The sequence below is a fragment of the Ranitomeya imitator genome, chromosome 4, assembly GCF_032444005.1.
Source record: "Ranitomeya imitator isolate aRanImi1 chromosome 4, aRanImi1.pri, whole genome shotgun sequence".
Classification (NCBI taxonomy): Eukaryota; Metazoa; Chordata; class Amphibia; order Anura; family Dendrobatidae; genus Ranitomeya; species Ranitomeya imitator.
In genome coordinates this window covers 570,021,728-570,038,326 of record NC_091285.1, presented here as the reverse complement: position 1 = coordinate 570,038,326, position 16,599 = coordinate 570,021,728, and the positions used below count along the sequence as shown (strand labels likewise).

At 43.9% G+C, this 16,599-nt stretch overlaps 1 protein-coding gene across 2 annotated transcripts in view; it reads right to left on the bottom strand.

The window, feature by feature from the left end:
• Nucleotides 1-664: 664 nt before the first annotated feature.
• ASB7 (ankyrin repeat and SOCS box containing 7) overlaps nucleotides 665-16,599 on the bottom strand; it is a 57,287-nt gene continuing 41,352 nt past the window's right edge. For both annotated transcript variants that reach the window (XM_069766319.1, XM_069766318.1), the window contains exon 6: nucleotides 665-3,971. In XM_069766319.1, the coding sequence (XP_069622420.1) occupies nucleotides 3,832-3,971 (140 nt within the window). In that variant the 3' untranslated portion in view covers nucleotides 665-3,831. The remainder of the gene's footprint in view (nucleotides 3,972-16,599) is intronic.

The following is a 16,599-nucleotide window of genomic DNA, read 5'->3' as shown; positions in this document are numbered from 1 at the left end:
CTAACTCCAGGATCGGTGAGTGCTGCCGCATTTGTTCTATGATCTGCATGCCATTCAACTCTATGTTTCATGCGAGAACCTCTGATCAGCTGTCGGGCAATCAGCTGTCGGGCAATCAGCTGTTGAAGTACACATCCAGTTCTCCCTGGTTACTTGGGCTGTGCTGCTCAGCATTTTTCTATTTTTGTTCCACATATATATGTGTCTCACTGACATATATATATCTTTACTATGTGTACACATTTATTCTACCTATTCTATTCTGTGTGATTTTACTGTACACCGCGCTGAATTGCCGGCTTTTCTAAAGAACACCGCTGCGTATTTCTCGCAAGTCACACGCATGGTCCGTGTGTAATCCGTAATTTTCTCGCCCCCATAGACTTTCATTGGTGGATTTTTTGCGCAATACGCTGACAAACGCAGCATGCTGTGATTTTCTACGCCCGTAACATACCGTATAGTATGGATGCGTAATATACGGCAGATAGGAGCTGCCCCATAGAGAATCATTGGGCCGTGTGCAATGCGTATTTTCTGCGCTCATACGTCCGTAGAACTCGCTAGTGTGACGCCGGCCTAAACCAACAACACCCATTATTAATCACTTACCACTAAGCATTACATCCACAGAGAAAAAAATAAATTCTGTACACAAAACCCACAATTTTTCAAAATGTGACTTTTATTATGTATATAAATAAGACACCATAGCACCATACACATGAAAGAAAACAAAGTCACGGAGCAGAGGGAAACAAAAAAAAATTAAGGTATGTTTAACTGCAAACATAATGCTGCCTAAAAGGGGTTAAACGAAAATATATAATCATATATATTTCACAGCATGGAAATAAAAGGAAAAGTATGACATAACCAAGTTGCTTTGATCTGCTGCATCATTCATTTAGAAAACTTTTTTTTTTTTATAAAGAATTATTTTCGTAATAGAAATAAGAGATTTCCTGAAAAGACGGTCCTGGATATACGGGAACAGGAGGGTTCTGGAGGGCCTAATCCTTTGGCTACATTGGTATTTAGGACTTAAATGGTTACTCTGCTATTTAATTGCTTAAAACCATACCCATACTTTGTATTGCTTTTAGGTGATCACATGCCCTTTTCTCCATTTCTTCACATGGCTGCTTTCAGAGTTTAGCATGTTGTCGGTGCACACAGAGGCGTATCTGCACACTGTCTGATAAGCGAAACACGGGCTTACTTCTCCGTAATGATCACCCGAAACCCTACAATGCACTTGCCTCTGGTCATGTCCTGTTCCCACTATAATGTTTCAGGGCCAAAAACACATTACGCAAAAAAGTGAATGGAGATGTAATTCTGTGCGTTTCTGAATCCAGAAAGAACAGAAGCAAAAACATGTATATTTGAAAAGTAGCAAACAACCAAATTGCTGAGAAACACATGAAGATGGCTAAACAGATTGACAGAATAGTAAATAAATAATGAAACACTGGGGTCAGCCATCAGATCAGTTTTACATTTTTGGGTCTACGACCAAGTATTTCAATGCTAAAGTACATAGATAGGAACAGAGCCAGCCGAAAAGTAAAGTTAGCTTGAATGGCAAAAGGAAAAAAATCAAGGAAACAAAAGCAGTACAAGACAAGTAAAGGAAAGGTGCATGAAGTTACTCAACGTGTTGTATCTATTTTATAGAGAAAAATGAAGATTTCCTTTGATGGCGTCTTCAAAGATTTCCCAGAGGGAAGAAATTAAATTGGCTGCAGAGGTCAAGTGGAAGACTGTGCATAATCGCTGCAGAGACGTAAACAGAGACCGCTGGGAACATTTCAGCGGTGGAGATGGACCAGAAGGAAACTTATCAGTTCAACACTGGTTGGCTTGCTTTATTGTGAACCTGACAGCTGAATCAGATGTTGGCTGCATTACTGCACTCGTTTAGGTTTTAGTATGTTTTGTATTAAATATCTTTTTAAAAGATCCCCGGGCAGCATGCATCTTGGATGACTAGTCTAAGAGGCTGGTGCCTGGCAGCTTCGACCCTGTCCCCTAGACCAACAGGTCTCTTCCTATACACACACACATATATAGGAGGAGCACAGTGCACAGTGGCTAAATCAGTAATCTGTGGTTACCGCATAGGAGCAAAGAAAACCGTCTCCTACCTTCCAGTATCCACAGCTCTTCTTTTGATTAGTCAGCCTGGCGTCCTATGTCCGACCTGTAAGTTTAGTGTAGGGAGAAGCCACCGGTAACTGGTCATCTTAGAGGCATGCTCCCAACCATCTATGCTTTGCCTAAATTTCAGACTAAAACAATCGGCTGAAATAATTCAGCTGTTGTCGGCTTCATTTTGACTGTGGTACAGGCAGCGTGAATTAGCTGAAATATTCCCTTCAAACCATTTCCTCTTTTTTTTTTGCAAACTCTGAAAACTACAAGCTGCTAGATCATAAAAGGTGATAAATTATTCTGAGTTATTCCCACCTGTAAGATAAAGGATACATCTATGGAGGAAAGAAATGAACATGAGGATCCAACAGCCCTAAAAAATGGCTGGATAGGGTGGAAAGTGGGGGTCCGGTATACATTAGTGTGGATCTGTTACCAGATTTGGCAATAATAACTAAATATATTAAGAAGATAGCTTAGATCTAAAGGGGTTGGTTTATATACTTTGATATTTCCTGGTAGAATGGCAGTATAATCTAGAAATTAAAGTAAGGATTTTAGGATATCGGTGAGAGCTAGACTCATAAAATGCTCATTTTAATATCAGGCAGGAAACATTTAAAAAACATTACATACTTTTAATATCCATGTCAGAAAAGCTGTGTATAGCAGACTCATCAAATCTAAGGGTGCCTTCTGCGATCTTCGCCACGTTCAATGGTCCTGTGAGGACTTGTGTCTGAACCTCCTGCAAAACGTGATTCTGGCGTATGCGCAGATGGTGGCCATTGATTTTAATGATAAAGACGGAGTCACTGTGTGCTCTGTAATGCATCATTTTCAGTTTACTATGTCTTGGCGTATGACTCCAGTAGGCGTATACTCCCGAAAATGATGCATGACAGAGTACACAGTGACACTGTTTGCATCATTATACTCAATGGTCCAGTCGACGCATGCGCCAGAATCCAGTTTTGCGGGGGTTTGAGCGAAGGCCACATTGGGAACACTGAATGCGGCGAAGAATGCAGTGCAAAATCATCCAAAGACATACATTTATCAATATATAGCTTTTATTGTAAAATCTGGTGATAGATCCAGGTGTCAGCTGACACCACCATTCCCACAGACCCTTAGATGTCGGCTCAACTGAAGATAAAACAAGTTTTGCATTATGTTTCCATCGTCTATACACAGTACAGGCAGCCGGTCGGTCAGTATCCGCTCATTAGTGCCATCATTAATGATGTGATTAAACAATTCAGCTAAAACAAAGTTCCTGCCTTAGATGTATAAACAGTAAGGAATAAAGGGGAACCCAGATTGGGAGGGGGGAGATAAAGTGGTACCATTGTACCCAAATTTGCTCTGTGTCAAGTAGGAATGGGGAAAAAATAAATTAAAGAAGAGTTTATTAAAAGCTTGTAAGGTAATTATCCTGGTGAAACTGAAATAATGGACTTCAAAACCTGGACCCCAAAGTGTTAAAACTTTTAAGGGTCAATTTTTATTTTGGGAAATGATCAAAGAAAATTGTATACCTGCCTTCTGACCCCGTCCCACATCAGAAATTGCATAGGATATACTTGTGCAAGACAACAGCCTAACCCACATTTGGAATATTGACAATTCGCATTACTCAGAAAGTTTTTTTTTTCTACTGTGCGCACACACTTAGATGTCATCAAATTTGTGTTTTAGGTAGTCCTTCATAACCCTGGCAATGGGGAGCTCATCCAGTAGCTTGAGGTTCTGTAGTCCAATACAGTAGCGAATTTTAATACGGCATAAATCCTGCAAATATCGGGGCTGTCCTGCAAAAGAGGAAAGGTAGCAATAGGTTAGATGGTCAACTTGTCCTAATTAAAAAAAAAAAAGCATGTACTGCATCGCTGCAGCCAATCACTGAGCTCAGCGGTGATGACGATTTAAAAACTGCCAAAGACGGAGGAGCCCAGTGATTGGTTGCAGCGCTTACATGCTGTAGCGGTCATGTCATCTTCACCTCTGCAGTCTGTCTGAAGAGACTTTTGGTAGCAGCGGTCAATGAGTTTTCTTATTATAAAACTGGATATGCAAAAAACAAACAAAAAAGAATAAAAATATACATATATAATTTTGGAAAACCACTTTAGACAGATGGGAAAAGCCATGAATACAAGCAGCCCTGATGATAATCAACAGCATTCACTTCCTCTCAGAACAGCATGTAAAACCAAGTTACTAGTAAAGGAACAGCGCAACGATTCCAGGAAAAGAGTCAGTGTGCAGGGGTAACATACGGCATAAGGCCGACACCGGCAGCAGATCTACAAATAGTATAATACAAGCCATAAGGTGCCCTCGCGCTGCTACAGATGTTCCCTTCAGGGTCCATATACACAGAGTGAATGTAGGTCTCCCGATCAGAACTTGCAGCCTTATATATGCCTCCTGGGCTGTAAGATCGAGACAGAAGACGTCCAGGGCATTGTAGTGTATATGGCGGTCTCAACCCAGTCTTAAAGTCCTACTCCAGTTATTTCTTTTTTACTTGCTCGTTTGATAACTATCATGTGTGTAAGAGTCATGAGGTAGTAGCATATTCACTAGTCGCCGTCTTCTCCTGGTTTTATTGGTGTTCCGGTCCACTCCAGCACCACGTGATCGCACATGTATACTTCCAGATCACTGTGTGGAGTGGCGGTCACTCTGCCAATGTAAGTCTATGAGACTCCGAACTAATCAACACCCACGCGACCAATGCAAAAGGTGGTCCAAAAACAACGACATTACCTTTGCCAGGGAAAAAAATCTAATACTTTCATTGTGTCTTCAATCCATTCTGTACCCAAAACAGAAAACAAAAACCTGTGCAAACTGCAGCTTGGAACGGGTTACAAAATAATTTCTGTGGCTCAGAGTTTCACATGAACCACATTGAGAGACAATCTCTAAAAGAAAACTTAGAAAAGGGATAAATCTTCTCAACAGTCTGGCCTGCCAATAGTACAGACACAATGTAACAACAGATCATCCTGAAAGTCACAGGACATCCAAAGAACTTCACGTCTCTGCAGCCTCAAGGTCAGAGCTTGTAACTCCAATATGAGAAACACAGAGCAAAGACGGACTCGTGAGAGAGTAGAAACACTCAGAACTGCTATCCAGGAGTAATAGGATGCTTTTCTCATATTTGCAAAAAACATAACTAGATCCTCAGGACAGAAGTCTACAGAAAGGCCTCAACTAGCATCCTCATACAGGTCCCATCATATACAAGAAGACGACCAATCCTGTGCCGATGCGACTCTGAATCCCGCTGGTCTCTGTTCTGCCTTCTCCGATTTTCACGTTTCGTCACAACATGTGGCCTTTGTAAGTACCGTATATACTCGAGTATAAGCCGAGATTTTCAGCCCATTTTTTTGGGCTGAAAGTCCCCCTCTCGGCTTATACTCAAGTCATACGCAGGGGTCAGCAGGGGAGGGGGAGCGGGGGCTGTCTAGTTATACTTACCTACTCCCGGCGCGGTCCCTGCTTCTTCCAGCGCTGAGCGGTCACATGGTACCGCTCATTACAGTCATAAATATGCGGCTCCACCTCCCATAGAGGTGGAGCCGCATATTCATGACTAATGATCGGTAACTGTGACCGCTCAATACAGGAAGAAGATCCAGCGGTGGAAGAAGCAGGGACTGCAGGGACCGCGCCAGCAGTAGGTGAGTATACGGGGAGCGCAGCGCTGCGCAATATTTACCTGCTCCTCGTTCCGGTGCGGCCCCGTCTCGAGTCCTCTGGCTGTGACGCTCAGGTTAGAGGGCTCGGTGACGTAGTCAGTGCGCGCCCTCTGCTGAGCGTCAGTGCTGGAGACGGAGACGCACGAGGAGCAGGTAAATATTGAAAGCGCCGGTGTCCTGAGCAAGAGAGGGGAGTATGTGATTTTTTTTTTTATTGCAGCAGCAGCATTATATATGGCACAGCTTTATATGGAGCATCTATGGGGCCATAATGAACGGTGCAGAGCATTCTATATGGGGCACAGCTTTATATGGAGCGTCTATGGGGCCATAATGAACGGTGCAGAGCATTATATATGGGGCACAGCTTTATATGGAGCGTCTATGGGGCCATAATGAACGGTGCAGAGCATTATATAGGAGGCACAGCTTTATATGGAGCATCTATGGGGCCATAATGAACGGTGCAGAGCATTCTATATGGGGCACAGCTTTATATGGAGCATCTATGGGGCCATAATGAATGGTGCAGAGCATTATATGTGGGGCACAGCTTTATATGGAGTATCTATGGGGTTATAATGAACGGTGCAGAGCACGATATATGAGGCACAGCTTTATATGGAGCATCTATGGGGCCATAATGAACGGTGCAGAGCATATGTGGGGCACAGCTTTATATGGAGCATCTATGGGGCCATAATGAACGGTGCAGAGCATATCTGGGGCACAGCTTTATATGGAGCGTCTATGGGGCCATAATGAACGGTGCAGAGCATTCTATATGGGGCACAGCTTTATATGGAGCATCTATGGGGCCATAATGAACGGTGCAGAGCATTATATGTGGGGCACAGCTTTATATGGAGCATCTATGGGGCCATAATGAACGGTGCAGAGCATTATATGTGGGGCACAGCTTTATATGGAGCATCTATGGGGCAATAATGAACAGTATGGAGAATCTATTTTTATTTTTGAAATTCACCGGTAGCTGCTGCATTTCCTACCCTAGGCTTTTACTCGAGTCAATAAGTTTTCCCAGTTTTTTGTGGCAAAATTAGGGGGGTCGGCTTATACTAGAGTATATACGGTAATCATTGGCCGCAGCAATGACCACAGTGGTATCCACAGAACATGCCAGGGATTAATCACAGCGGTCACAGCTTTCTATAAAAACTTATCATACATTCGAGATGATCTTGAATCTAAGCAGAAAACTAATGTGAAAAAGTCCTGTACATCTAATACGTGGCTCAGAATTACACGAACATGGACAAGAGAACATGACACTGGTTCATGGGTAACACAAGACAACTTTTGTCAACAGGTAGCAATCCACAAATACTGCTGTAATAGAGGAAATATAGAATTACAAAGAAGCTGGACTGATGCATCCAGGCTACATAACCAATGTTAATCAAGGTGAAGCTTCACATTAAAGACTTTGAGGACTAAGAATGTAATACTATAATTTTTAGGAGCCAATTTGCTCACTTCAGACCCTTATATTTGGCAAAAGACAAGAAATATCGTCCATCAGCATAAAGATGCTAGAAGCAAATATCTAGGTGAAACGGCTACATGGCTCACGGTATAGTCCAGCCCTGCATTAAGAACCCTGTGCCCTTTGCCATAAAGTTGTAACTTTTTACCTGGTGTCAATGTTGTGGTTCTCTTGGATCTGGCACAATTTAGCTTTTGTTCCTGAGATATAACCACTTATTCCATGTATGTAACTCTAGTCTGATTAGCCAAAGGGGCGTGATTCTGAAGACGACTGAGCCCAGTTGGCTAGAAAGACTAAATTTACATACAGGTATAAGTTTAGGGAATAACACGTGGTCCTGTTCTGCGCTGCTGAATCACTGAAGTCCAGACGTATTAATAATTGTGGTTTTTATTCAACGCGTTAGAGAGTTTCACAGAACTCCTTCATCAGGAAATATCACAAGTTCTGTGAAACTCTGAAACGCATTGAATAAAAACCACAATTATGAATACATCTGGACTTCAGTGATTCAGCAGCGCAGAACAGGACCACGTTTTATTCACTACACTTATACCTAATGGCCGGTTCTTTTTGGACCCGTGGATCTGCTGCAGCGAATCTTCTCAATGCTTGATCTCAGCTACGTTTGGCGAGCGCAATCCCTTGTATTAACCATTTATCTCTCAGATAAAACCCTATTTTTTTGCGCTATTTCCTTCAACAATTTTCATGGTAAATTTACATACAGGAAAGATGGAGAAACGGAACAAAGAGGTGCAGAAACAGATGAAAAATAATGCCAGATTCAGGAAAACAGCTGCATTCATAAGGACAGGTAATTTCTAAATAACAAAAAGATAAAATGAAGGGAATATTGAACAAGAAAAAAAAATTAGAATTTTTTTTGTTTCAATAAATAAATTGCCTTTATGGAAAGTAACAGGTTCTCTTTAAGATACTTCTGGAGCAGTAAAGCAGAATTTCTCACTTTCTGCAGTAGATTCTGACCCTCGCTGTGGAGTCTGTACACGTCATCAACTACACACCAGGAAAGCTATGACTTTAGGAGGACTCATGTCGTAGTCTTCGATGATGGTTCTTAATCCAAAGATTCCTAATAATATCACCAGACTATTGCACAATCTTGCTCTGATCAGACCTTATCCCTCCCATTTTGTATTGGTAAATACTTGAGAGCATTTTCCAGGAACAAGTCACATCTCCTAGTCTCAAAGCTTTACAATACAGCCAAAAGGCAAAGTCCTGAGCAGTGAGAGGTTCCCTAGAAGCCGTGTCAGGAGCACTTAGTCATTCTTGGTTGAAGATGAATGAAAGCAAATACAAGAAAACCAGTAACAGAAGGAAAGGTCACTGGTAACTCCCAGTGGTGATGAATTGCTGTCGCTGACTCACTACGAAAAATTAAAAGAAATAGCCTGTGCTCCTTAAGAGTCAACATTTTTCACAGAACTAATAATAGAGTACATTGCAAATGGACTCACACACTTGGTCAGCAGAATCCCAGAACTTTCACAGATATATCCAAGATATTATGGATGTAAATTAGCACTCTCATTTGACGAAATACTCTTGCAAATACCATCCAGCAAAGAAGTTAATCTCTGACCCTATGACAAGCCTTGCAATATGACCAGAGAGGAATACCAGGATGGAAATGGCAAGTTTCAGGGGGGGCTTGCCCCTCATCAGTGTAGAGCAGGATCTGACCGGTTTAGTGTCACGCCCTTGAGGCACCGTAGACGAATTAGGACGCTATACTCGGCTGGAGAACCAGTACTGCCCATAGATATCATCTAGATATTATTGTTACCTGTTTATATGCACTATCATAAAAGTTTGATAAAAAAAAAAGATAAAGCAAACATAAGATACCTTTCTAAATAATAGAAAGTCCATCGTTTTCAATAGGGATTATTGTAGAGAAAAACTGTAAAATCCATAAAGACATCTCTGGAGAGGAAATTAACACCCTCACATTGAACATATGAGATTAGTTATAACTGGGGAAGTGGGAAAGTGCAAACACTTCAATCTCCATTGAAGTAGGGCTTCCTGTCACGAACAGGTAATTACAGCAGAGATCAGCTGAGAGCCAGCCACCAAGTCTACAATTTGTATACTCAGAGACCGAGAAGAACAATTCCAGAGGCAAGAGTTTCCTCTTTTCAAAGGAATTATTTCAGACATTCTAGATCCAGGGGTCCATGATGAATATTGCAGTTTGCATCAATCCAATCTTTCTGGGAAATATATTTTCAACGCATAACTCACATCACCATAAGGACTTCCAGTGGTAAAGATATCCTGAAAGTTGGGGAACTCAATTTACTAAAGACCTAGCATATCAAAAGACAAACTTCCTATAGAAGCTCACCAATCAGAGCTTGGGATTTTGTTATTTGTCAGTCGTGGAAGACACAGCTTGTTGTGGTTATGTCCATTTTCATAAAATGGAGTGCTACCCTCCGAGCCATTTCTGTAACACAGGTTTCTTACATTTCTTTTGTTAACCTTTTTATTAAATGTGATTGCATATACTGTATTGTTTGTTCCAATTTGTAACATCTTTGTATATTTTGTTTTATAAACGCTGCCTACCTTTCTGGATAAAATATGTAAAATTTAATAGCTCCGTTCCTCTTGTTCTGTAAACCATGCTTCTGAAGCCATGCGCTATCTGTAACGGGTGTCCAATCAGCCTGTATAAACAATTGATGGTGGCAGCTAGCAGTTCCTTTTGCTATTGTGAAATTGGCAGTAGTCATATTGGGATATATAGATATATATATATACACACACTAGATGGTGGCCCGATTCCAACGCATTGGGTATTCTAGAATATGCATGTCCACGTAGTATATTGCCCAGTCACGTAGTATATTGCCCAGCCACGTAGTATATTGCCCAGCCACGTAGTATATTGCCCAGTCACGTAGTATATTGCCCAGCCACGTAGTATATTGCCCAGCCACGTAGTATATTGCCCAGCCACGTAGTATATTGCCCAGTCACGTAGTATATTGCCCAGTCACGTAGTATATTGCCCAATCACGTAGTATATTGCCCAGCCACGTAGTATATTGCCCAGCCACGTAGTATATTGCCCAGCCACGTAGTATATTGCCCAGCCACGTAGTATATTGCCCAGTCTCTAATCAGTAGGCGCGCGACCAATCAGCGATATTGGCTCGGGATTTAAATCCCGCTTTGCTGATTGGTAGCGCCCAGCCGGTGCGTGCGACCAACCAGCGACATTGGCGCGGGATTTGAATCCCGCTTTACTGATTGGTAGCGCCCAGCCGGCGCACGCGTCCAATCAGCGACATTGGCGCAGGATTTGAATCCCGCTTCGCTGATTGGTCACGCCCAGCTGGCGCACGCGTCCAATCAGCGACATTGGCGCGGGATTTGAATCCCGCTTCACTGATTAGTCGCGCCGGTGCGCGTAACCAGTCAGCGACATTGGCGCGGGATTTAAATCCCGCTTCGCTGATTGGTAGCGCCCAATCAGCGAAGCGGGATTTAAGTCCCGCGCCAATGTCGCTGATTGATCGCGCTCAGCCGGCGCGACTAATCAGTGAAGCGGGATTTAAATCCCGCGCCAATGTCGCTGATTTGTCGCGTGCACCTGCTGGGCGCGACCAATCAGTGAAGCTAGATTCAAATCCCGCGCCAATGTTGCTGATTCGTTGCGCCGGCTGGGCGCGATCAATCAGTGAAGCGCGATTTAAATCCCGCGCCAATGTCGCTGATTGGTCGCGTGCGCCTGCTGGGCGCGACCAATCAGCGAAGCGGGATTCAAATCCCGCGCCAACGTCGCTGATTGGTCGCCCGCGCCAGCTGGGCGCGACCAATCAGTGAAGCGGGATTTAAATCCCGCGCCAATGTCGCTGATTGGTCGTGCGCACCTGCTGGGCGCGACCAATCAGCAAAGCGGGATTCAAATCCCATGCCAATGTCGCTAATTGGTCGCGCTCAGGCTGGGCGCTACCAATCAGCGAAGCGAGACCGCAATGCATGGACCCGTGCATCGCAAGGAGCGGGAAAGGCCTGGGCTGCATCCGGGGGCCGACAGAAGGTGAGTATATAATGATTTTTTATTACTTTTAACATTAGATCTTTTTACTATTGCTGCTACATAGGCAGCATCAATAGTAAAAAGTTGGTCACTCAGGGTTAATAGCAGCGTGGTTTAAATCCCGCTTCACTTATTAGTTGCGCGCGACCAATCAGCGACATTGTCGCGGGATTTAAATCCCGCTTCGCTGATTCGTCGCGCCGGCTGGGCGCGAGCAATCAGCGAAGCGGGATTTAAATGCCGTGCCAATGTGGCTGCTCGCGACGCTCGGGTCCATGCATTGCGGTCTCGCGAGATGATGACGTAGTGGTCTCGCGAGACCGCCACGTCATCATCTCGCGAGACCGCAATGCATGGACCCGAGCGTCGCGAGCAGCGGGATAGGCCTGCCATAGGCAGCATCAATAGTAAAAAGTTGGGGACACACAGGGTTAATAGCGGCGGTAACGGAGTGCGTTACCCGCGGCATAACGCGGTCCGTTACCACCGGCATTAACCCTGTGTTAGCGGTGGCTGGAGGGGAGTATGCAGGCGCCTGGCAGTGACTGCGGGGAGTAAGGAGCGGCCATTTTCTGTGCCGGACTGTGCCTGTCGCCGATTGGTCGTGGCTTTTTTTCCGCGACCAATCAGCGACTTGGATTTCCTTGACAGATAGAGGCCACGACCAATGAATATCCGTGACAGACAGACAGACAGACAGAAGTGACCCTTAGACAATTATATAGTAGATATATATATATATATATATATATATATATATACACACACACACACATATACATTATTATATATATGTATAGTTTTTTATTCCATGTGCTAGAACTGGAGGTGTATATACCATACACTTACTGTGAGTTCCCCAATAACCAGCCTATTAGTGGAAGCAGCTGCGGCCTAAGGCTACGTTCACATTAGCGTTATGCATGTTTGCGTCGGGCGCCCCTATATTTAACATGGGGGACGCATGCGTCTTTTTGTGATGCGTTGTGCGATGCATGCGTTTTTTTTGCCGCAAGCGTCGGGCCAAGAAAACGCAACAAGTTGCATTTTTCTTGCGTCCAAATTTCGGCAAAAAACGACGCATGCGTCGCAAAACGCAGCGTTTTTGCATGCGTTTTTGTTTGCGTTGTGCGTTGCGTCGCCGACGCAGCGGCGCACAACGCAAATGTGAACGTAGCCTAATAGATCACTCGTCAGTCAATTGTGTAAGGCTATGTGCACACGTTCAGGATTTCTTACAGAAATTTCCGGAGAAAAACCTTAAATTTTCTGCAAGAAATCTGCATGCATTTTTTGCGCGTTTTTTTTTTGCGGATTTTTCCGGACATTTCCCAATGCATTACATAGTGGGAAATCCGCAAAATTAATGAACATGCTGCGTTTTTTCGCGGAAAAAAATGCATCATGTGCTCAAAAATTGCAGAATTCATTCTAAATGATGGGATGCATAATGTATGCTGTTTTTTTGCGGTTTTATAGCGTTTTTATAGCTAAAAAACACGAAAAATCAGCAACGTGTGCACACAGCCTAATTGTCCTGATGATTGGAGGCAGAAGAGTTGCATCTCCCTGACAGGGATTGTCTGTGCTTTACCTACAGCGGTACAAGATCATATTTAGGAATATTCCAGATTGCTAATCTGGAAATCAAGTGTAATTACATCGGTTACATCAATTAGCTTTCTTTACACCTATAGGCCAGGTTTTATAAATGCCACACTTACCGTATGTTTTTTTCATTTAGCTTTTACTTGGAATGATAGCATTGGTTTAATCTACAACATGACATATGAGTAAGTATGAATAATAGTATACTAAGGGTTTTTAGTGATTTTCTTTGTAGTCTGCTGTCTGCCCGTGCCAACAACACACCAACCTAAATCAGCATACAAACAAGATTAAGGAAGCAGTGCAATCACATCCTTGGCATCTAAGAAAATAAGCAGCAGCAAGTAACTAATTTTGGGGCAAAACTTTCCCTGACAACTTGACCATGAACATTACAAGGATTTCTGAATTGTTTTCAGCAACAAGTATGAGGTCACTCGTGCAGTTTCTCAGCCTCACAAATATGCAGACTGATCAGCAGAATAGGATCGTGTATACCATAGCAGGTGCCACTGGAACACTTCCCATGGATGACTATTCCTTGGCTGGCACCAAACATTTCTGGAAAGCTGTGGCTGGGATTTCCTGCAGAGACAGAGCCCCCATGAAAATTAACAAGCAAAACATCTCCCACTTAGAGAGGCCCCAATGCTTATAATTGGGGCTATCCCATTTAGTCGCAGGCAGAATATGGCTGGACATCTGGCAGCGTTCGGGCACCATGTGGGTCCTCTCAATCCTGATCACATGGCTGCATTATGTCCGCACACAGATGTGTTCACGTGTCCTATTGTGATGGAGAATGTAATGTAATCTGCGACAGATTAACTTCAGGACTGGCATTCATGTCTCCGTACACTGCAGGAATAAAGACATCTGGGCTGGGGGTGGGATGAAGTATACAGGAGCTGCGTGTCTCTACCACTGTTCCTCAAAATCATATTTTGATATGGTCTTTTTGGCACCGGCAAACAAAGTTCTCCTCTAATGACCTTGGACTAGTAAAGCGGAATTATGTAAAGAAATTTCTTGCAAATATCTATTATCAAAATTACTATGCATATAGGAGAAAGCCGGGGAATAATTGAGCAGCTCAAGTGTGGGTCAGAGATCCATCCAGCCATGGGAAGTCCATCAGGCTCCAATGACCGTCCAAATGGCTCGTAAAGGCACTCTTCAGGGTAAGCCAAGAAAGAATGTATTGAAGTTTGACCAATTTTCTCACAATTCCCCAATGAGGTACGGTAAGTAATAGCAGAGGGACCAGAAATCTTCTCATTGCCCTCCCTTATTAGACACAAAGACTTGTCAGCAAATATGATTAAAGGGCGCATGCTTTACCTCCGCTCCTTGCAGACACAGCACCGAAAAGTCCTGTACTCAAAACTCCAAGCTTTCAACACTTTCTACATAAGATAGAGTATTGCCATGATGCAAAACACCCCAAGATTGATTATGCACATTTGATGCATGTGATGTGGGACTGTAGACAGATAGGACTATTTTGGAAAGAAGTCACCGCCTTGATAGAAAAGGATGTATGGAAACTATAAACAGACCTCCGTATATGTATATTGGGATTACTAAGGCTACTTTCACACTAGCTTCGGAATCGGCCCGTTGCAATGCGTCGGGCCGAGATTCCGACGCTAGCGGTGTATGCGCCGCACAACGGAGGCAGTGGATGCATTTTTACGGCGCATCCGCTGCCCCATTGTGAGGTGCGGGGAGGTGGGGGCGGAGTTCCGGCTGCGCATGCGCGGTTGGAAAAAGCGGTCCGTCGGCAGCAAAAAACGTTACATTTAACGTTTTTTGCTCCCGGCGGTCCGCCACAACACGGCGCAACCGTCGCACGACGGTTGTGACGTGTGGCAATGTGTCGCTAATGTTAATCTATGGGGCAAAAACGCATCCTGCCGGGGACGATAATGCAGCAAAAGGAGGCGGCGCCCGGCGCACACAGGTCCGGAGTGACGGCTGTGCTGCGTCTGATTAGGAGGGAAAGACTCGCCTCCGGGAACATTTCACAGTATGAGGGGGCACATTTTATAAGCATTTATTTCAGCGTGTGCAGGGAGCATAATTAAAAGAGCCACCTTGTCAGAATGCAACATTTGTGCTGCACAAGGTGGCTCTTTTAGTTACAAACGCCTGAGAGGGGTGACAGGTTCCCTTTAATATGTAGTGGGTGTAGCAATAATAATAAATAATAGTAATATTAATAAATATTAGCAGATACCTCCAACTGTAAATGCAGCATAGTTCTTCTGAATCGCTGTGTCACTTACCCCATGTGCAGGGCATTGCAGTACCTTAACTTTCCATGGTTATGAGCGCTCACATAGTGACAGTTAGTTGTTAGTGAAAATATCAAAAACTGACTGGAACTTACAAAAAGATAAAGACAAGTATGAACTCTATATAAATAACAAATCAAAGCTGCACCCTGAAACGCTATAATATTTAAACATTGAATAAATTAAAAAGGAACTGTATTACTACAGTAGAAAAGATGTTAAAAAATTAAAAGTAGTTAAAGCACAAATTGGCCAATTTGTGTGAGCCCAACAGCCAGCGACAAACTGTATCCCATTGTTGGGACCCTAAACTTAACATGATGCCTCTCCCGGGTGAAAAGCCTACAAAAAAGAGAGTGGATCTCTCAGCTTGCACCTGTTCACACTTGTTTTTTTCATGCCAGTCACTTTTTTGAGGTTTGGAGTACATGCCCTCTGAGCGCTCCTCCCATCAGCTTAAGGTATTTTTAAATAGAGCTTGATCCTACCTGCCCAAATAAATGTAAGCTTAAGGTACCGTCACATTTAGCGACGCTCTCCAGCAACCAACTATGTGAAGTCCCCTGGTAACCAGGGTAAACATCGGGTTACTAAGCGCAGGGCCGCGCTTAGTAACCCGATGTTTACCCTGGTTACCAGCGTAAACGTAAAAAAACCCAAACACTACATACTTACATTCCAGTGTCTGTCCTCCGGCGCTCTGCTTCTCTGCACTGTGTAAGCGCCGGCCGTAAAGCACAGCGGTGACGTCACCGCTGTGCTCTGCTTTACGGCCGGTTGGCACTAGAGCAGAGAAGCAGAGCGCCGGAGGACAGACACCGGAATGTAAGTATGTAGTGTTTGTTTTTTTGGTTACCAGTGAAGACATCGCTGAATCGGTGTCACACACGCCGATTCAGCGATGTCTGCGGGAGATGCAGCGACGAAATAAAGTTCTGGACTTTCTGCTCCGACCAACGATGTCACAGTGGGATCCAGATCGCTGCTGCGTGTCAAACATAACGATATCGCTAGCCAGGACACTGCAACGTCACGGATCGCTAGCGATATCGTTGTTAAGTTGGCCAGTGAGAAGGTACCTTTAGGTTTAGGGTCCCAACCAAGGGGTACGTCTAGTCGCTGGCTGTTGGGCTTAAGGTACCGTCACATTAAGCGACGCTGCAGCGATATAGGCAACGATGCTGATCGCTGCAGCGTCGCTGTTTCGTCGTTGTGTGGTCGCTGGAG